Source organism: Hordeum vulgare, chromosome 7H (assembly GCF_904849725.1).
Source record: "Hordeum vulgare subsp. vulgare chromosome 7H, MorexV3_pseudomolecules_assembly, whole genome shotgun sequence".
Taxonomy (NCBI): Eukaryota; Viridiplantae; Streptophyta; class Magnoliopsida; order Poales; family Poaceae; genus Hordeum; species Hordeum vulgare.
The window spans coordinates 399,648,244-399,670,338 of NC_058524.1; the positions used below are offsets into that span (position 1 = coordinate 399,648,244).

At 44.0% G+C, this 22,095-nt stretch overlaps 1 protein-coding gene across 1 annotated transcript; it reads right to left on the minus strand.

The window, feature by feature from the left end:
* Positions 1–6,574: 6,574 nt before the first annotated feature.
* Positions 6,575–7,557, minus strand: LOC123411799. The gene has a single exon (XM_045104759.1). It carries the CDS (start codon positions 7,452–7,454, stop codon positions 6,903–6,905), a length of 552 nt encoding a protein of 183 aa, XP_044960694.1. The 5' UTR covers positions 7,455–7,557; the 3' UTR covers positions 6,575–6,902.
* Positions 7,558–22,095: the final 14,538 nt, after the last annotated feature.

Consider the following 22,095-nt stretch of genomic DNA (forward strand, 5'->3'; position numbering starts at 1 on the left):
TTCTTTGCAGTGTGCTAGCGCCAATCAAAGGCCATGATGATGAAGAAGATGTTGTCGGCCTCATGAAGAATATCCTCTTCAACATCATTCACGGTATCCCCATGAATATCCATGATTTCTTCTTGAGGACTTTGGCTGACAATGCAATGTGCCCCTTTGATCACAAAATTTATGCCCCATGGATCATGAGATTCATCAGGACAAGGACAGGCATCAGCTTCCACGCTGATTTCCAAAACCATGTTGGTTATATGCCTCCTGTCCGGGTCAATAAGGAGACTTTCGAGCCCATTGAGGGAAAAGGAAAGTTTGTGATTGATGAAGGCAGCAGGCCTCTTGATGGTCAGTTTAAAGAGCCAGACGCATATTCTTCATGGGACGATACTGAGCCTCGTCCACCCAGCCCTGTTCCTCCTCGCGTGCTAAACACCAGAGAGCTTCTTCTCAGTCTTCATCAGAAGGTGGATCACAACCACAAATGGGTCAAACACCAGTTTGGTGCCATTTTGAAAACCCTCACTGAAACCCAGAACTCTGTGAAGATTAATCATCACTATCTGCATGAGGTTTTCGATCGCACCTGGGCTACACTTGCACATCTGAAGACCCAGACTGAACTTGAAGAAATGAACTTTGAGCAGGACTTTGACTGGTCGTGGCCTCCCAAGAAGAAATTCAGGCCCATTCCAGTGCCAGATCTTGAAGACAGCTCCTTCTCATAATTCCGCACCGCCAAATCTGATGAGGAACAACTCGACACCGCAACAGGCCCAAGGAAGAAAACTACACCCAAGAAGCGTCAAGGATCTTCATCAACCGCCAAGAAATGAAGTCTTCATGGGCGTTAGTCCTCAGTTTGTCCCTTTTTGTCACTTGATGACAAAGGGGGAGAAACTTGAGAGTTAGTCTTCAAACGGGATTTATTTTTGGGGCCTATGAACTATATTTAAGTTACAAACTCTTGGCTCTTCTGAAGTTTTTATGTAATGAGTTGTAACTTAAGCCCGATGGTACTCTGACGCTTTTGAACGTTTTTCTTTGCATGCTTATTCCTCAAGTTTTAATGCACACATGCTGGAATTCGTCAGATACCATTTGCCATCATGCGTCTTCATTTTCTTCATATGATATGTTATATGTATGCATGATTTACAAGATTCAGGGGGAGATCTCCATGATATAAATCATCAATGTGCATATGCTATAAAAGCAAAATCCTCAAGGTATGCACATCTTCAGGGGGAGTCGCTGTGAATCTTGTCTTCAAATTCCTCAATTGAGTATTTACACTTCACATTTTTATTCCCTGTTGAAGACTTAACATAATTGTCATCAACCACCAAAAAGGGGGAGACTGTAAGTGCATCTAGTGCCCCTTAGTGATTTTGGTGGTTTGAAGACTTATAGGTTAAGTATCTAATGTGTTTATAAGTGTACACAGGATCTATAAGTCATTGAGGAGTTTGAGATATTTGAAGAATATCGACCCCTAAAAGTATATGTCTTCAGTTGAAGAAATTGGTCTGAAGCTGAAGAAATGAATCACGAGGAATCTGCGATGAAATTGATATTCCTCATGAAGATATTGATATTGAGAAGATCGGTGGTTCCTGAAGAAAATCATTTTGAAGAAATTGAAGCATGAAGATTTACGTTTTCTGTTTTACTTTCTTCGCATTTGATGAATAGGAACACCGTACTGTTAAAGGGGGTCAAAGTAACGCTATGGAATGAATTTCCTCATGATGCTCAACCCAAGCCAAATCCTACCAAAAGCCTCAAGTGAGGAATATGAGTGACATGAGGACTCTCACAGTTGAGGGTCCCGACCGTTTCGATAGCCACGCCAAGTCACTAGTCTTATCCACTCCAACGGTCATATTATTTAAGGGCATTAGTGTCAAATCATGTCGGGATGCTCCCAGGCTATAAATAGCCGCCCCCCACAACCACTAGCTGGTTGGCTGCTCCGTTAGAAACTGACACTTGTCATAAGAGCAACCCAAATTCCTCAGAGCCTTCGAGAGTAAATCATCAGTGAGGAAATACACCACCCACCGAAACCACAAACCAAACCTAGTGATTGAGCATCACTGAAGAAGTTGTTCCTATGTGGGACTGAAGCCTTTTTCCTTTGAGGACTGTGCATCCTCCAGACGGTTAGGCGTCATGGTCTAGAGCAATCCAGCAGTCAATTGTGGATTGCCGGGTGACCGAGTTTGTGAGGGTTTGGAAGTCTGCCCTGAAGACTTACCACGAGTGTTGGGCGAGGACTGTGTGTCCTTAGCTCAAGGAGAATACGATAGGGACTGTGTGTCCCGGGACTGGGTGTCCTTTGGTTTCAATACCAAGCCGCTCCAAACCAGATGTACAACTGTCAAAGCAGTTGGAACTGGGTCATCAACAACAGTCTTCACCAAGAATCGGGTTCTAATTCCTCAACTCTTTACATTCACTGTATTATGTGTTGATGACATTCACTGTGACTGTTTGAAGAATTTGCTGAAGACTTTCTCTGAATTTCCTCAACCCCAAATTCTTCACTTGAGTTAATCATCATCTGTATTCTGCGTGCCTGCTTACTGTGCAATCTGTTTTCACAATCTTCACTCTGTAATACTGCTGTTGTGAACGTTTGCACGACTGATCCTTAACTGTTTTCGCTGTAAGTTAGTCATCAGTGAGGAATTTCCTCAAAAGGAATTTCCTCAGTGATGAAATTCTAAAAATCTCCTATTCACCCCCCCCCTCTAGTCGATATAACGCACTTTCAATTCTCCTCACACGCTCACACAATGTGAAGTGTCGTGATTCCACTAAGTGGTGCCCTTGAAGGTGGCAACCGGACCTTTATAAACAAGGATGGGGCTCTCTCCACAACTCAATTGGAGGCTCCCAACGAAACCACGGAGCTTCACCACAATGGAATGTAGCTCCGAGGTGACCTCTTCTGTCTACGATGCTCAAACACCTGAGAGTAACAAAATCCACACAAGAACTTGGAGGGAATCAATTTTCCTTTGGTGGAAGTGTAGATCTACATTTCCTCCTTCAATCCCTAGCAAGACAACAAGTTTGGGTGGCTAGGGAGAGAGATCGGGCAAGAAATCTTGGAGTGCATCAATGCTGGAGAGAGAGAGGTAAGAGATAAGAGGGAGGAGGAAGAAACCCCTCCTTATATAGGCCCCCCACTTTCTAACCGTTACAACCGTTTTTACATGGCGACGGTACAACCGGTCTGCCTAATTTAGCGGAACCACCACCCAACAACTGTTCCAAAACAGAGAGTTGGCCCAAGGTTCCACCTGCCACGGCTGGTGGGCATGGCTAAGGCCCAAGTAGTACAACCGCTTGGAACACCGGTAGTACCGGCTATACTAATATAGTGGTACAACCGGGACACCACCGCCAAACTAACACAGCAAAATAGAGTCGTGTCCGGTTGTGGACCGGTGCTGGGCCGGTACAACCACCTAGGGGCTGAGCGGTACAACCGCCCTAGGCAACGGTACAACCGGTCAATTAGAAAGCAGGGGCCTCTCTCTCAATGATGCGATGGAACGAGATGGGTGCAAAAGTGTGTGAGAAGAATTGATTCACCCATAGACTTCCAATGTGGATTCCCTCTTAATAGTATGGGATCCCTATGACCAAAGAGAATAAACATGTAGGGAACACGTCTTCGATCTTTTCCGTTTGGAGGGAAAACCAAACCGTCTTTTACATATGATACCTGCACACTTGACACCCGGTTAGATAACATAGTGAGTTGTCGTCATCACCAAAACACTTAAGCTGGAGAATGCCCTTACAACGGATGTAGATGTTCTTAGCTCATACGAGGTATCAACACTCAAGATTTCCACATCCGTATTGGAAAGTGTTATAACAATCCCCACACCGAGATTATCATTTACCAAATTCATTTTAATAATAAAGATAACACACTCGCAAACTTTAATAGAATCCGCTGCTCATGTATCATGCAAAAGGTAATAGATTAGTACCATATATCCATACCATAAGTGTATGTATAAAGGAAAAATAAATGTCAAACGCCTCGTTTAGTATCGGGAGACATTTCATGTAGCAGTATCAGACATAAATGGGTATTAGAGGCGATCCACAAAGGTGATTTTGACCTAAAAATGCAACCGGTTGTGATGTACACCCGGAGGTGGTTATATCTTTTAGGTTCACTCTCTAAGGTGGATTTAAATTTTAAATCATATGTAAGAATAGGTTGAGATTTTTTAACCACCTTTAGTTTTGCACATGCATGATGTTTCATATTCGATCCTACATGTAGTAAGTTAGTACCTTGGGGCGCAACCATTTCTCTTATCCTTCTCTCCTAATTCTCTTGTATCCCTCTTCCTTTCATTTTTGATTCATGCCCAAACCCTAGTTCTCCTGCCACCACATCAGACCTTAAGCGTGTCGTTTCAGGGAACCAAGGCCATCACACACCTCTGCCAAATAAGCCTGATGTTGTGCCAATCCTTTATGGGCAACCCTCCACTGTGGCCTCTATCAAACCAACATATTACCTACTGTGACGGCAAGGCAGGGTTAGTCCGCGGGTGTTTGGAAGACACTGTCGTTGCCTTATTTCTCCATCAAGTCCTCCTCCAGCAGGGTACTCGCCCCTTACCACAACATCAACCGGGATCTTTGACACGATGCGCTCCTGCATTTACACCGTCATTCTTGTCGATGGGTTTGGTTTTGGGTTTGCTTATTTATCTTTGTTGTTTTGAACTACAATAAGTCATCATCAAGTTCACCATGCTAGTTCATTAGGATCACATGTTTCAGTACTCCATGAGTTTTTGTTTTGTCGATGATGAAAAATATCCATGCTATCCTCACGTTTTAGAACTTAGATTAGAATCGGCAAAACTTTGTGCTAAGTTGGGTAATATCCAAGGAACTAATAACTTGGGGGGGGGGGGTTGGTCATAGTCACGTCCAACAATATTCACTCAATTATCTTGAACAATTTGCTTCTTGTGATAGTCTTCAGTTTGTTCTTTCTGCCGACACGCATAGCACACTTACCATGTCAAATGCCAACATAGAATACAAAATTGTCAAAGAGAGTTTATTAAAGGGTGTTGGCCCTACTTATAGATAGGTGTTAGAAACTCAAGACCTTGTTAACCTGCAAAATTTTTTACCACCAGCTGGAAGGGTTACATGACGCGTTTGCTTACATGGAGGAGATAGATAGAGAATAAACAAAAGAGTGTGTTCCACATCTACACATGCTCTAGACAAATATAATAAATGCAAAGGAAAGAGAAGGAGAGTAAACTATTAGGTTGTCCGTAATGGAAGTATCATAGGTAGTATCATGCATGCCAACTAAGCAATTTCGATGAGGTGGCATAGAATTAAATGAAGAAAGAGAGGGTTGAGTATCATATTATGATACCGTATCATATTAAATGATGTACTACTATGTGTCTTGCATGGCAATAAATGAACTACTCCATGATACTAACATATGATACTATGCATTACGAATATGGTATCATACACTAGTATCATATGCATAATACTAGTATATGATACTATCCATTACAACCATCCTATGTATGAGGGATCGATAATAATGACTTTTGATGATATGACTATAACCTACAATATTGTACTGGTTATATTATTAGGTTTGCTAATTATATAGACTGTCACATGATAACTCTGTGTATAAAAGCATTTTTAATGCCGATCCTCAAAATGGACACATTGTGTGAAACGAAACCATCCAACCACATCACCTAAACGCTCACCCCTGTTTTTTTAAGTCACGCCATTCAAAATAATTATAGAAAATAGCACAATTTATTCATAAATAATTTGCAAACATCTCTAGTATAACAATATTTGACATGTAAATATTACTACTGAGATAATCGAATGTTCAATAAAAAATTTGAATTCATCGATTCGAAATTCAACGATACACAAGTTAGAATCGATCAATCGTCACAATTCCTCCCATACAGTGTTGCCCTTGAGCTTCATCAAACAATGTTGTAAACGACCTCCTTCGGTCTAGTGGTATAACACGACATCATGTCCGGACTACACAATGTGATGATTATCAAATTGCAACATTGAATCAATGAATTGATCAACATAGAGTGGCAAGTGAAACTTTACAGTGTACATGGTTGACAAGCCCGGTGACCACATTGTCTCCATTCGTACAACCGCACCGCGAAACTTCTTGATAGCGTTGGACACGGGGTACCCCCGATGGGCTAGCGCATGATCAATTGTAGGGCACGGAGTGCTTTTAACAAGTTTGCGTATAAGACCTTCCACGTATCGCACACCAACTCATTGTCCATCACCGAGTATCCTCATCACATTTTATTCTAGAAAATAACAAGATGGTCAAAAAAAAAAAGCTCACTGTATTTCACTAAACACCTTACAAATATGGTGTCCGCCATGGACAATGTTGACAGGAAGGCGGGAGGGTATCTAGCTGGCAATGAATCTTGGTTGGACGACAATATAGCCCAAGGCAGGCACACGTGTGGATGGGGTTGCATACGTCAAAGGATGTTTGGGAGGCGTCCAAAGTGGTACATCGATGGCTTCAGATGAGAAGGGTGGATGCAAAACAAATGGAAAGGGTAGTGAAAGAAAAGTCGACCGGGTGGGATATTTGAGTGGGCGGAGGGTGTTGGAGTTTTGTGGATATCTGGACTGGTTCGTGGACCGTGTTGGATATAAAAATATATCCTGACTAGTCTACATGGTTAGGGGTGTCTCGAGAGCCCGTGTTAAGGATGTCCAAACAAGTAATTATTGGTTTTGATTAAATTTGACAGCATATTAAGACAAAAGCAAACACTAGCAGCGGAACTGCCACCTAACTGGAATGCTCATATGCTACCGAGCAATTGAGCGATGGAGTAAGCCAGAAGGGCCTTGTTCCGGTCGACAAGATTCATGGTGTAGAGCGGCGATGACTTGAGCCACACCAAACGATCCCTACAGCCCTCCACGTACGCCACGCAGTGCACGTACTGCTCCCCGAGCCCCGCGAACCGGCAACGCGGTAGCATGTCGCCGGCGACGTGGTCCATGCACTGCACAGCGTAGGAGTACTCCGTCAAGCATGTGTTGTAGGCCGCCCTCTCGTCACCAGCGAGCGACCGGTTGCGGAGCAGCTCGGACGCGGCGGCCGCTGTGGCGCCGTAGGACTCGAGGGCGTGGTGCGCGGCGAGGAGCGCATACTCGGTGACCTCGATGTGGATGGACGGGCTTGGGTGGAATCCCCCGCGCAGCGTGTCCATGCACATGTCGTGCATGAGTTTCGTGCCGCACGCCTTTCGGCAGGCCGCCTCCACTGGCAGTGACGGGACGCCGGGGCAGCGCTCGCCGGCGGCGCCCAAGAAAGGAAATGCGAAAACGAGGAGGAGGATGGCCTTCATGGTCTTCGTGCTATGGCCTATTGAAGATAGTGTTTGTGTCTGACGCTCTGAGCTCACCACAGCGTTGTACGTTTATGCTGCATTTTTCTGGTTGGCATGTGGAAGTGGACTGACACGTGTGGCGCGCCTACACAAATGATGATGACAAGTATATGCACAACTGGCAAAATTGCCACTCTTGCTTCTTTTCTCATCATGCTCATTAATCTCCCGTTATTTTCGGCTCCACCGATTTTATTCGTTTCACACATTATTTGCTCTAGCTGGAATTCAACTACAAGAGATGTGGTACATGCGAATCAACCTATAGTTGAATGGTTAGAAAGACTCTAACATTCTCAACCTCGCAAAAAAAAAACTATGGTATTCCCCGCCCATCAATGTTTAAGTCCTGGTGCTCGCATTTATTTCTGAATTTATTAAAAAAATCCGATTATGCACATTCAGTGAAATGAGACGTTTCCGTCGATGACGAGACATCTAAACCTCAAGATGATATGCCGGCTTAGTCTCTCTGAGGTGCTCATAGGGGTAGGATATGCGTGTGTGCGGTCATAGAGATGAGTGTATGCGTGTGTGTATGAACACTTGTGTGTGTACTGTGTTTAGAAAAATATGGTGCATGACTTGTGAAGCCTACGTTGTCTTTTCTTTATAGCATGGAAAGGGGCCGAAGGACCAGAAACTCACATATAATCACAAAGAGATTTTATATGATACATCACACTGCAGAATTTAGTTGGTAGTATTAAGCTAATCTAGTGATTAACAAAAAAGAATTCTGTCATTTTATATTATAAAGCAACCGCACCATACAACCAACAATACGAAAGGTTCAAGTCAAGTCAAAAAGAAATTAAGTCTTGCTGGAGGTACAACACAACAAACCACAACAAAGAAACTACTAGACTAATCCGACTCTAGAGGCGAGGGTGGGGGCGGTGGAGCCATGGAGACGTCGCGGGAGCGGAGGCCGTTGCAGGCAATGTCGACGAAGCTATGTTGCCTTCGTTTGTCAAGCAGCCGCCAAGAAGCCACACAGTTTGTATATGACGTGAGTCGTGCGTTGAGGGGTCAGATGCTCAATGACAAGTTTGTTGTGCACATTCCAAAGCGTCCACGCTAGGGCGCTAATAGCCACCTACATGAATGGGGGGTAACACAAGAATAGTGAAGGACCTCACTGAATAGGTCCGGGATATTATCATGGGACCAATGTCCACCCACAACACCCCGAAAGCACCCCCAAAGGAAAACCGCGACACGACACCGAAAGAAGATATGGTCTGAATCCTCGGGGATGTCACAAACTCAACAATGTACGTCGGTAGGACTATTTCATTTAAGCACTTGCGTCCCCGAAGGGAGTCGGCCATGCACCCATTGCCAAAGGAAAATGCGGATATTCATTGGCACCTTAATCTCCCAAAGGAGGTTCAGCTCCGCGGACCAGGGGTGGCAAGCAGGGCCTGATAGAGAGACTTAGTGGAGAATGAGCCACTCGGCTCAAGATGTAGATATGTGGCATCCGACTCTACGGAGGGAGAGTGCACGGCGATGCACTCCAGCCACTACTAGGAGAAAGCTTATAGATAGATTTTAGTACTAGCGCGGTCTAATCGAGACGCGCTAGTGGTAAGTAGTAGTAGCACGTGGCTGCTACCGACACTACAAGTACTTAAGTAGCAGTAGCATGACCTATCAACACAACGCTACTGTTAAGTGGTACCATCGACACCAACAGGGGCTACGTGTAGTAGTAGCGATGGCCAATAACCAACGCTACTGCTAGGGATCTTAGCAGTAGCGCCCATCCCCTTCTTCCCCTTGTCCCTCACTTCTCACTCCTCATTATCTCCTCTACATATAGTACTATATCCCTCGCATCGGCGTCGCTCCCGCATCTCGGCGGCCCTCCCCGTCCCGGCCTTCCCCGTGCAGTGGCCCTCCCCATCCCGTCCCGTCCCACGCGGCCCTCCTCACGTGGCGGCCCTCCCCGTCCCGGCCCTCCCCACGTATCCCTCCTCATGCTGCGTCCCTCCCCGTCCTGGCCCTCCCCATGCGGCCCTCCCCACGCGGCCCTTCCCACGCTGCAGCCCTCCCCGTCCCGACCATCCACGCAGTGGTAGCTCTTCCTCCCTCCTCTCTCCCACTCCCCCCTTCTCCCTTCTCCCTCCTCCCTCTGCTTTTGCACTTCTGTACAAGATGAATGGATGGATGAATTGATGCATTTAGATGATTATGAATTGATGCATTTAGATGGTTATGAATGGATGCATTTAGATGGTTAGATGGATGGACGTATGCATTTAGATGAACGTGTGCATTTAGATGAATGGATGCATTTGAATGGATCGATGGTTAGATGGATGGATGCATGCATTTAGACGGATATTAGTAATTGATCGTGATAATACTGCTAGGGAATTTTTTTTGCATCATTTTGTTGGTGCTACTTGTATCATTTTGCAGAGAGCACCTCCTAGTGCCTATGTTTTGCCGGAATGTTGATTCATTTCCGTTCTGGCAAATTTCATGCACTCAATGTGTACTATTTTAGCAATGGCCATTTTCCATGTAATGTTATTTGACTTATGATTTGGGTGACTTTCGGTCTCTTGGATCTCCTCGTGTAACTTTCAATATGTTCTTGATGGAGGAATACCGACTATTGTCGTGGGGGTCGCTTCCTCTTCTTCTCTTCTTGCGATATATACCTCGGTACAATGTGCGAGGAGGGAAGAAGAGGTGCGACCATCACCAACGGTCGAAATATTAGTGTGAGGGAGACAAGAAGAGGAGGAACTGACCATCACCGACAGTCGAAATATAAGAGGAAGAATCCTGATTGTTGTCATGGGGGGCGCTTCCTCCTTCGTTCCCGTGTGCTAGAGATTTTGGTAATGCACGCGGGAACGAAGGGAGGAGCGGTCATCACCGACGGTCGAAATAGTAGTGTGAGGGTGTGTCCACCAACATACACCACCACATCAGTGTGAGCGAGTGTGCACCATATACACCATGAGATATGAGAGTTTTTCAAGGAAGCTTCGACACACCAAAACTCAACCCATGCTGATTTTTCATATACATCAATAGTTGTCATCGATTTTAATCTTTGAATCATGAACACAGGAAATGTCGTCTGATGACGAGTGGATCCGTGAGCATGATTATTGCGGCAAAGATCGGGGTTTGTGCGACTGCTAGCCTCACCTACGAAACGTCAGGTTCTTCACCATCAAGCTTGACGAGACTTTTGGTGTTTTTATGGTACGCAACGATGACCACTATTTTTGCTTATTTGCTTTGTGTTTCTTTGCTTCAACGTGTAATTTCTGTTTTTTCCAATTCGACTAGTGCATCCCGTGACATGCAAGACCGTATGTCTTGAATAAGCTCGGTTTCCAAGAAATGGAGAATATGGAGACGACGAGAGCTCACCTAAGGACTAAACATGGTTTCATATTTGTGGTTACAGTATACAATGCAATTAATCACTCGCATTTCGGTTTCTCAACTTGGGAAACTCTGGGTAAGGCATATGGATTTTAGGAGGATATGGAAATAACCTTCGATATTCGTCCTGAAGATGATATTGAAGGTAATATTGACATTTGGGTGGATGTCGATATGCTTCTACTTTTACCTTAATGTGAGTTTGGCAACCATATTTGTTAAGTGATTTGCATTATTTATTTAAAATTAGTTGGTTTTCATCCCTACTAAACTTATTTATTTTTAATTGCAACATATTTCCTGTCTTTGAGTGAAACACGGAATATAGTAGACAGGACACACTACACTTATGGATCACATATAACATGGGAGGAGAAGGATTTTCTTGTCACCTTTGTTAATGGTTGCCTAACTACTACTAGGGGCAACACGAATTATGCCACTAGTGCATAGGTTGAGGGATGATGACATTCACGCAAATATCTTGGTAAGAGTTGCTAACTACACCACTATTAAGTAAATTACATTGCTAATTATGCTACTAGTATGTAAATTTCATTGCTAACTAGGCTACTATTATGTTCTTTAACACAAAGTACCAAATGATGTTGTGCCTCCGTTGATGCATGGTGAAGGTGACATGGTAATTACAAGTTGTCTGTGCGTCCCTTTCGTTTTTAAATACTCGATCGAGCGCAAACCACGAGGAAAACTTCAAATTGAAGCATGGAGAGAAATAAAGAAGGATCGCAAGCCACAAGTTGGAGACCGTTGTATCTCTTTAATTCATCATGGAAACTTAGGTGTTTTTCTGTTTAATAACATTTTACCTAGGAGAGAGGACTAGGTGCGTATCGTGATTGTTGGATCTCGTTACTTCATCATGGAAACTTAGGTGTTTTTCTGTTTTATAACATTTTATCTAGGAGAGAGGACTAGGTGCTTGATGTCCCACAAGCGTACGGGATCGTAGCAGTTTTCGAGGGTAGAGTATTCAACCCAAATTTGTTGGTTCGCACGACGGGAAGCGAAAGAATATTCTCAAGTATTAGCAGCTGAATGTTTCAGATTCAACCACACCTGAAAGATTAGTGTCTGCAAGCAAAGTATCAGTAGCAAAGTAGTATGATAGCAACGGTGCCAGAAACGATCTATTGACGGTAGACTATTCCTAACTGTTGTATCAATGGCGCGAGCACGTTGACGGGGGATTATTCTTAAGAAGAATGCTTCCCCGGCTACGGCTCCAGAAAAGTCTTGCAACAAGTAGCAGCGAAGTACCAAGGAACAGCAGTAGCAGCAGCAGCAAAGTAACAAGTAACAGCAGCAGCAAAGTGGCCCAATCCCTTTTGTAGCAAGGGACAAGCCTAGGCAAAGTAACGTAGAGAGGACTAGTAGTAAAAGACTCGTAAGCAGTGGATCGGTGATGGATGAGTATGACGGATGTGATTCATCATGTAACAGCTATAACACGGAGAGATATGTGACTAGCTCCCGTTCATCAGTCTAATGTAGGCATGTATTCCGTATGTAGTCATACGTGCTTAGGGAAAAGAACTTGCGTGACATCTATTGTCCATCCCTCGCGTGGCAGCGGGGTCCTAATGGAAACTACGGGATATTAAAGTTCTCCTTTTAATAAAGAACCGGACCAATGCATTAACACGCGGTGAATACATGAACTCCTCATACTATGGTCATCTCCGGGAGTGGTTCCGACTATTGTCACTCCAGGGTTGTCGGGTCATAACACATAGTAGGTGACTACAACTTGCAAGATAGGATCTAAAACACACATATATTGGCGACAACATAATAGGTTCAGATCTGAAATCATGGCACTCGGGCCCTAGTGACAAGCATTAAGCATAGCCAAGTAGTAGCAACATCAATCTAGAACATAGTGGATACTAGGGATCAATCCCCGTCAAAAACTAACTCGATTACATGATAGATCTCATCCAACTCATCACCGTCCAGCAAGCCTACGATGAGATTACTCACGAACGATGAAGAGCGTCATGGAATTGTTGATGGAGAATGGTTGATGATGACGATGGCGACGATTTCCCCTCTCCGGAGCCCAAAACAGACTCCAGATCTGCCCTCTAGATGAAGAACGGGATTTGGCGGCGCCTCCGTATCGCAAAACGCGATGAAACGGAAGATATAGAGCTGAGTTTGGGGGCGGTGGTGCCACGTGGGCCCCATAAGCCTGCACGGCGCGGCCATTAGGGGGTGGCCGCGGCCTGTGGGCTTGTGGCCCACTGGCACGCTCCCTCTGGTGGATCTTTGCGCAGGTATTTTTCTTTTATGCCAGAAAAAATCTCCGTAAATTTTCAGGACATTCCGAGAACTTTTATTTCTGCACAAAAACAACACCATGGCAATTCTGCTGAAAACAGCGTTAGTCCGGGTTAGTTCCATTCAAATCATGCAAATTAGAGTCCAAAACAAGGGCAAAAGAGTTCGGAAAAGTAGATACGACGGAGACGTATCAACTCCCCCAAGCTTAAAGCCTTGCTTGTCCTCAAGCAATTCAGTTGACAAACTGAAAGAGACAAAAGAAAAACTTTGACGAACTCTGTTTGATGTTGTTGTTGCAACTATGTCTAACTCATAACCAGAGTTTCAGCAAGATCACAAGCAAACCACATAAGCAAATGACATCTAGGTCTCACGGTAAACTCATATCACTGGCATAATCAACTAGCGAGTAAATAATAATAAGCCTCAAATGTCAACACTTCAATCAAAACAACATGAAGCAGTACGAATAGATGGTATCTCGCTAGCTCTTTCTGAGACAGCAAAACATAAATGCAGAGCACCTTAAAAGACCAAGGGCTCACTAAACATTGTAATTCAAGGCAATGAAGATCCAGTCATAGTCATACTTAACACAGTTAAAAGCAAAGCATAAAAATGACAGAGGTGCTCTCTAATTGGTGCTTTTGTAAGAGGAGGATGACTCAACAGGAACATAAATAGACAGGCCCTTCGCAGAGGGAAGCATTGATTTGCAAAGGTGCCAGAGCTCAAGCTTTGAAAACAGAGATAATAATTTTGGTTGGCATGCTTTCATTGTGAACAGAATGACTAAGAGTTCTCAACATCTTCCACGCTACACATGCTATAGGCGGTTCCCGAACAGAAAAGTAAAGTTTTGACTCCGCCACCACCAATCAATCACACTCCACGGCTAGCCGAATCCTTGGGTACCGTCCATACCAACATGAATCCTAGGGGAGTTTTGTTTGCAATTATCTTTTCGATTTGAGAATGGAACTGGGTATTGCAATTACTGGCCCCTTTATCGTGAATGATAGTGAATAAACACATATCGAGGATAACACGCCTAGCATGGAAGATACCAATAGCCCCCTGTCACCACATGAGTGGTTCGGGCATGCAAAATAGATTATTTCTTGAAGGTTTAGAAAGTGGCACATGCAAATTTACTTGGAACGGCAGGTAGATACTGCACATAGGTAGGTATGGTGGACTCATATGGCACAACTTTGGGTTTATGGGAGGTGGATGCACAAGCATTATTCCCGCTTAGTACAAGTGAAGGCTAGCAAAAGACTGGGAAGCGACCAACTAGAGAGCGACAACAGTCATCAAAATGCATTGAGATTAACTAACATTGAGTGCAAGCATGAGTAGGACATAAATCACCATGAACATGAACATCATAGAGGCTATGTTGATTTTGTTTCAACTACATGCGTGAACACGCGCCAAGTCAAGCCACTTGAATCATTCAAAGGAGGATACCATCCTATCATACTACATCATAGTCATCTCAACATTCATGTTGGCAACCAAGACAAACCATTATAAGCTCCTAGCTGAATAAGCATGGCATAAGCAACTATGATCTCTAAGTTGTCATTGCAAACATATTTCTCTCACAATAAAGCTGAATCAGGCATGATGAGCTAGTCATATTTACAAAAACAAAATAGATCGAGTTCATACCAGCTTTTCCAGGCTCAGTCACTTCATCATATATCATCATTATTGCCTTTCACTTGCACGACCGAATGATGTGAACAATAATAAGCGTGCTCGTGTATTGGACTAAAGCTGGAATCTGCATGCAAACACAAAGGAGAAGACAAAGTAATATGGCTCTTTGAAATCTAAACAGGTAGCATACAAGAACCACTAAACATTGTAACCAATATCTTCTACCTTGACCCAAAGAAAAAGAAAACTATCTACACGGGAAGCTCCCAAGAGCAAAAGAAGAAAAAGGAAATATTTTTGGGTTTTCTCAAACTAGACAGACACACGAAAAGAAAACGAGAAAAAGAAAACAAACTAGCATGGATGATATAGTGACAAAGTGTGAACACGAGCTAACAAAGTGAAAGCATAAGCAAAAATGTAAAGTCGGTGAGAACACGTACTCCCCCAAGCTTAGGCTTTTGGCTTAACTTGGTCTACTCCCAAGGAGGGAAATAACCAGCTCCTGGGTACTCCGGAGTGGACTGAGGATGCCACTATTGTGTGAGCTCCTCTGGCTCCCACTGATAAACTGGCGTCTGGTACTCGACTGGCGGCTCGGGCACGGGCACGTGTGGTTGGGCCAAGCCCCAATATGCGTAGATGTCCGAGGGCATAATAGTGTACCTGCCTGCATGAAGATTGAACAAAGAAGGAGCAGGCAAAGTAATAGTCTCACGAGTACCCTGACTAAACTCCAGGTTATAAATCATCCTTGTACTTATACCTCTATCAAGAAAGTCATGGCGAACCATGCTATCGTAATCTAGATATCTCTCGGGAAGAAGAATCTCTTCTTCCTCCTCCAGTCTAATAGGTATCTCAAAGTGTCTAGCAAGACGAGTAGCGTAGATACCTCCATAGACAACACCTTTAGAACGGTTCAGGTTCAACCGTTGAGCTACTATAGGACCTAAGCTATAAGTTTTATCGCTATAAAGGGCTTCGCGCAAAACCGCAAGATCTAGGGAACTAAGTGACCCAGCTTTCCCACGGCCAATCAAACATTTTCCCACAAATAATGAGAAGTACCGAAGCACGGGAAAATGAATGCTAGCAGCTCTAGCGCAAGACACTCCTCTCTCCTCTCCTACAGCAATTGTACCGATGAAAGCTTCCAAGTCCCATGGACGAGGTTCATGAATATCCCCAACGTAAGGCAATTTGCAAACATTGCAAAAATCCTAGAGTGACATGCACTGGGGGATATCATAAAGTTTGAACTCAACCATAGGAGGATTCTTCCTCGGATAGAAGTTAAATCTTTGTACGAAGATATTAGTGAGGAGGAGGTATTGCAGACACTTATCTTCAACGAAGGTGGTAAGGCCTGTGTTCTCCACCAAGTGATAAAAATCCTCATAAAGTCCGGCGTCGCGTAAGAACACATCGCTTGGCCACTCGCACGCTCGAACTTCTGCGACTGGAGGGACCGGATACTTGGGCTTCTTCTCACTTCCATCATCCTTGGGGTCATGGCTTGAAGAGCCTCTTAAGAACCTCCTCATATTTTCCCTTTTCTATCTCTAAAAATTTCTGAAATTTTTAGTGACTCTAAGGAAAAGTGAGCAAGGCTCAACAAAACTCATAGCAACTACTCCTACAAATGCCTAGAGGCCATATTACGCATTAAAGCTACTTGGGACCAGCTAGAATTAGCATGCAAAGCTCAAGAACATGGTCATCAAGGCAGCAAAAATACGCGAAGTATAAGGCACTAGAGCAAAAACTAATTGGACCAATGGAGGAGTCACTTACCAAGGAGTAATTTCCCCAAAACAGTTCGGAGAACGGTGATTTGAGCAAAGAGATCGAAAATCCCAGCAAGAGGAGCAAGAACACGGGTTTGAGCTGCGAAACGATTTTTTCTGGAGGTAGGAGAACTGGATGTGAGCAAGAATGAGTGGAGGTGGTGCCTGTGGGCCCCACAAGCCTGGGTGGCATGGCCAGCGGGGTGCCCGCGCCCCTAGGGCTTGTGGCCCACTGGTGTGGCCCCAGACAGACTCTTTGTCCCAGTATTTTTCTAAAAATCCAGAAAAAATCATACTTGATTTTCACAGGGTCCGGAGAACTTTGATTTTTGGGGTACTTTTCTACCGGATGCTAAAACAGAAAATAGGGAAAACTAAACTAAACCTATCATTTTTCTTCTAAGCAACCTAAAGTGAAAGCTTGGAACAGAGGTTTGTGACTCCTCAATTCATCCATCTCATGGTCATCGAAAGAAATCCGTCAATGGGGTTGATCAAATCCCCTCGACAAAACTTTCTCGAATCGCAAAAGAAGACGGAGAATTTCCGAATAGTCACTAGGTCACCTCAATGGGGATGTGTATCTCCCCAACAAGCAAGTCATACTTCATCTTGACACGAGGAATAGGGCATTCAAAGCTCCCAATAAGAATCGATGAAGTTTTTTCGATAGCATTGATGCAATGTACTCGATATTGTTTCTTTGGAAAGTGCACCGTATGCTCATTACCGTTGACATGGAAAGAGAAATTGCCTTTGTTGCAATCTATAACAGCCCCTGCGGTGTTTAAAAAGGGTCTTCCGAGGATGACAACCATGGCATCGTCCTCGGGAATATCCAAGATAACAAAGTCCGTTAAGATAGTGGTGTTAGCAACCACAACAGGCACATCCTTGCAAATGCCGATAGGGAAAGCAGTTGATTTGTCGGCCATTTGCAGAGATATTTCAGTGGGTGTCAACTTATCCAGTTCAAGTCTACGATAAAGAGAGAGAGGCATAACACTAACACCGGCTCCGAGGTCGCACAACGTAGTTCTAATGTAGTTGTCTTTAATGGAGCAAGGTATAGTGGGCACACCTGGATCACCTAGTTTCTTCGGAGTTCCACCCTTGAAAGTGTAATTGGCAAGCATGGCGGAAATCTCAACCTCAGGTATCCTCCTCTTATTAGTCACAATATCTTTCATGTACTTAGCATACGCAAACATTTTGAGCATATCTGTCAAAGCATCTGCAGAAAGACTGGTCTAATCATTTCAACAAATCGCTCAAAATCCTCATCATCCTTTTTCTTAGATGGTTTGGGAGGAAAGGGCATAGGTTTATGAACACATGGTTCCCTTACTTTACCATGCTTCCTAGCAGCGAAGTCATTCTTATCGTCTCTTCTATTCGTAGGCTGTGGGTTATCAAGATCAACACTAGGTTCAATCTCCACATCCTTATCATTGCTAGGTTGAGCATCTTCATGAAGATCACTATTGATATCATCATTAGGCTCATGTTCATCACCAGATTGTGTTTCAGCATCAGAGACAGAGGCATCGTTTGGACTCTCAGGTGTAGCAGCAACAGGGTTGCTAGCGTGCAGGTTCCTATCATCTTTCTTCTTCTTTCTAGGATGACTAGATGCATCAGTGCTAACTCTTTGAGTATCTTGTTCAATTCTCTTTGGATGACCCTCAGGATACAAAGGTTCATGGGTCATTCTACCGCCTCTAGTGACGACTCTAACAGAATTGTCATTCAACTCATTGAGCAAGTCATTCTGAGCTGTAAGTACTTGTTCTACCTGAGTAGTAACCATAGAAGCATGGTTACTCAGAAGTTTAAGATCATTGACGTTTCGGTCCACACAAGCACTTAAATGACTAAGCATGTGAGCATTCTTTTCCAATTGTCTGCTAACATAATCATTGAAACTTTGTTGTTTGGCAACGTAGTTATCAAATTCATCCATGCATAAGCTATCAGGTTTATCAAAAGGAATATCACTCTCATCAAACCTACGCAGAGAATTTACTTCTACTACCTGTATCGGGTTATCGAGACCAGGGATCTCTTCGATAGGTGGTAGATTTTTGACATCTTCAGATTTTATGCCTTTCACTCGCATAGATTTCTTGGCTTCTTGCATATCTTCAGGACTGAGGAATAGAGTACCTCTTTTCTTTGGAGTTGGCTTAGGACATGGTTCGGGAATAGTCCAAGCATTCTCATTGCACAAGATGTTATTCAATAAAATCTTAGCTTGTTCTACAGTTCATTCCCTAAAAACACTACCGACACAACTATCTAAGTGGTCTTTGGAAGCATCAGTAAGTCCATTATAGAAGATATCAAGGATTTCACTCTTCTCAAGAGGGTGATCAGGCAAAGCATTCGGTAGCTGGATGAGCCTCCCCCAAGCTTGTGGGAGACTCTCTTCTTCAGCTTGACCAAAGTTGTATTTTTTCTGCAAGGCAGCTTGCTTCTTATGGGCAGGGAAATATTTTTCAGAGAAGTAGTAGACCATATCCTGGGGGCTACGCACACAACCAGGAGCAAGAGAAGTGAACCAGGTCTTAGCATCATCCTTTAGCGAGAAAGGAAACAGCTTGAGCATGTAGTACTGGCGGATCTTTCCCTCACTAGTGAATATGGTGGCTATATCGTGCAGTTTGGTAAGATGGGCTACAACCATTTTAGACTCATAACCGTTAAAAGGATCAGATTCGACCAGAGTGATTAACTCAGAGTCGACAGAGAATTCATAATCCTTATCGGTCACAAAGATAGGCGAAGTGGCAAACTTTGGGTCGTATTTCATCCTAGCGTTCAGAGATTTTTCTTTCCACTTGCGCAGTAATTTCTCAACATCATAGCTATCCTTACACGCAAGAAAATCCTCAGCTATCTCTCCCTCCATAACATAGCGCGTATCAGGCATAACACGCAATTCAGGCATAGTGGCAGGTTCTACTTCAATAGTATCAGCAATTTAAGAAGTATCATCATGTCTAGCGGCAACTCTAGCAATATGTGTATCAAGGAATGCACCAAGTGGCAAAACAGTATCAGACATAGTAGGCATAGTATCAAGCATAGCATCATCAGGCATAGTATTAAGCATAGCATCATCAGGCATAGTATCAAGCATAGCATCATCATAAGCATCATGGGCACTAGAAGTAGCATCATCAAGCACAGGCGACATATCAAGATTTCTAGCAGGAGGCGAAGTCGCAAACTTACTCATAACTGAAGGTGAATCAAGTGCTGAGCTAGATGGCATTTCCTTACCTCTCCTCGTAGTGGAAGGCAAGATTTTAGTTCTTGGCTCTTCCGGATTCCTCATCGTGACCAGCAGACGTCAATCCCAAGTGACTCAGATGATATAGCTATGCCTCCCCGGCAACGGCGCCAGAAAAAGCCTTGATGTCCCACAAGCGTATGGGATTGCAGCAGTTTTTGAGGGTAGAGTATTCAACCCAAATTTGTTGGTTCGCACGACGGGAAGCAAAAGAATATTCTCAAGTATTAGCAGCTGAATGTGTCATATTCAACCACACCTGAAAGATTAGTGTCTGCAAGCAAAGTAGTATGGTAGCAACGGTGCCAGAAACGATCTGTTGATGGCAGGCTATTCCCAACTGTTGTATCAATGGCGCTAACACGTTGACGGGGGATTATTCTTAAGAAGAATGCTTCCCCGGCTACGGCTCCAGAAACATCTTGCAACAAGTAGCAGCGAAGTAGCAAGGAACAGCAGTAGCAGCAGCAGCGAAGTAACAAGTAACAGCAGCAGCAAAGTGGCCTAATCCTTTTTGTAGCAAGGGACAAGCCTAGGAAAAGTAACATAGCAAGGACGAGTAGTAAAAGACTCGTAGGCAGTGGATCGGTGATGGATGAGTATGACGGATGTGATTCTTCATGTAACAGCAATAACACGGAGAGATATGTGACTAGCTCTCGTTCATCAATCTAATGTAGGCATGTATTCCGTATGTAGTCATACGTGCTTAGGGAAAAGAACTTGCATGACATCTATTGTCCATCCCTCCCGTGGCAGCGGGGTCCTAATGGAAACTACGGGATATTAAGGTTCTCCTTTTAATAAAGAGCAGGACCAACGCATTAACACGCGGTGAATACATGAACTCCTCATACTATGGTCATCTCCGAGAGTGGTTCCGGCTATTGTCACTCCGGGGTAGCCGGGTCATAACACATAGTAGGTGACTACAACTTGCACAATAGGATCTAAAACACACGTATATTGGCGACAACATAATAGGTTTAGATCTGAAATCATGGCACTCAGGCCCTAGTGACAAGCATTAAGCATAGCCAAGTAGTAGCAACATCAATCTAGAACATAGTGGATACTAGGGATCAATCCCCGTCAAAAACTAACTCGATTACATGATAGATCTTATCCAACTCATCACCGCACAACAAGCCTACGATGAGATTACTCACGAACGATGAAGAGCATCATGGAATTGTCGATGGAGAAAGTTTGATGATGACGATGGCGACGATTTCCCCTCTCCGGAGCCCAAAACGGACTCGAGATCTGCCCTCCAGATGAAGAACAGGATGTGGCAGCGCCTCCGTATCGCAAAACGCGATGAAACCTTCTCTCTGATTTTTTTTCCAGGCGAAACAGAAGATATAGAGCTGAGTTTGGGGGCGGTGGTGCCACGTGGGCCCCACAAGCCTCCACGGTGCGCCCATAGGGGGTGGTTGCGGCCTGTGGGCTTGTGGCCCACTGGCACGCCCCCTCCGGTGGATCTTTGCAGGTATTTTTCTTTTATTCCAGAAAAAATCTCCGTAAATTTTCAGGACATTCCGAGAAATTTTATTTTTGCAAAAAAACAACACCATGGCAATTCTGCTGAAAACAAAGTTAGTCCGGGTTAGTTCCATTCAAATCATGCAAATTAGTGTCCAAAACAAGGGCAAAAGAGTTCGGAAAAGTAGATACGACGGAGACGTATCAGTGCTATATCGTGATTATATATGATGAGACGAATCGTGATTATATATCATGAGACAACATGATTTCTATGGATGATGTGATGATATGATGAGACTATTATGTGTCTGATATGATGACCATATTACATGTTTATGATATGATTAGAATACTGTATCAAACCTGTACAAATACAACAAATACGTAGTAGGAAAAAATGTGTAAACATAGCAGTAGCGCTGGTGGGACAAACGCTACTGCTAAGTAGGCATGTCAGTAGCGCCGATAGGACCTACGCTTCTGTTAAGTGGGCATAGTAGTTGCACGGGGAAACCAACACTATTGCTCTAAGTTAGCTGTAGCGACGTACTAGTAGTGCTGGTCCCCGCGCTGCTGGTAGCCTAAAAACCAGTGCTACTGTTAGGCTTTCTCCTACTAGTGAGTATCTCCTCCC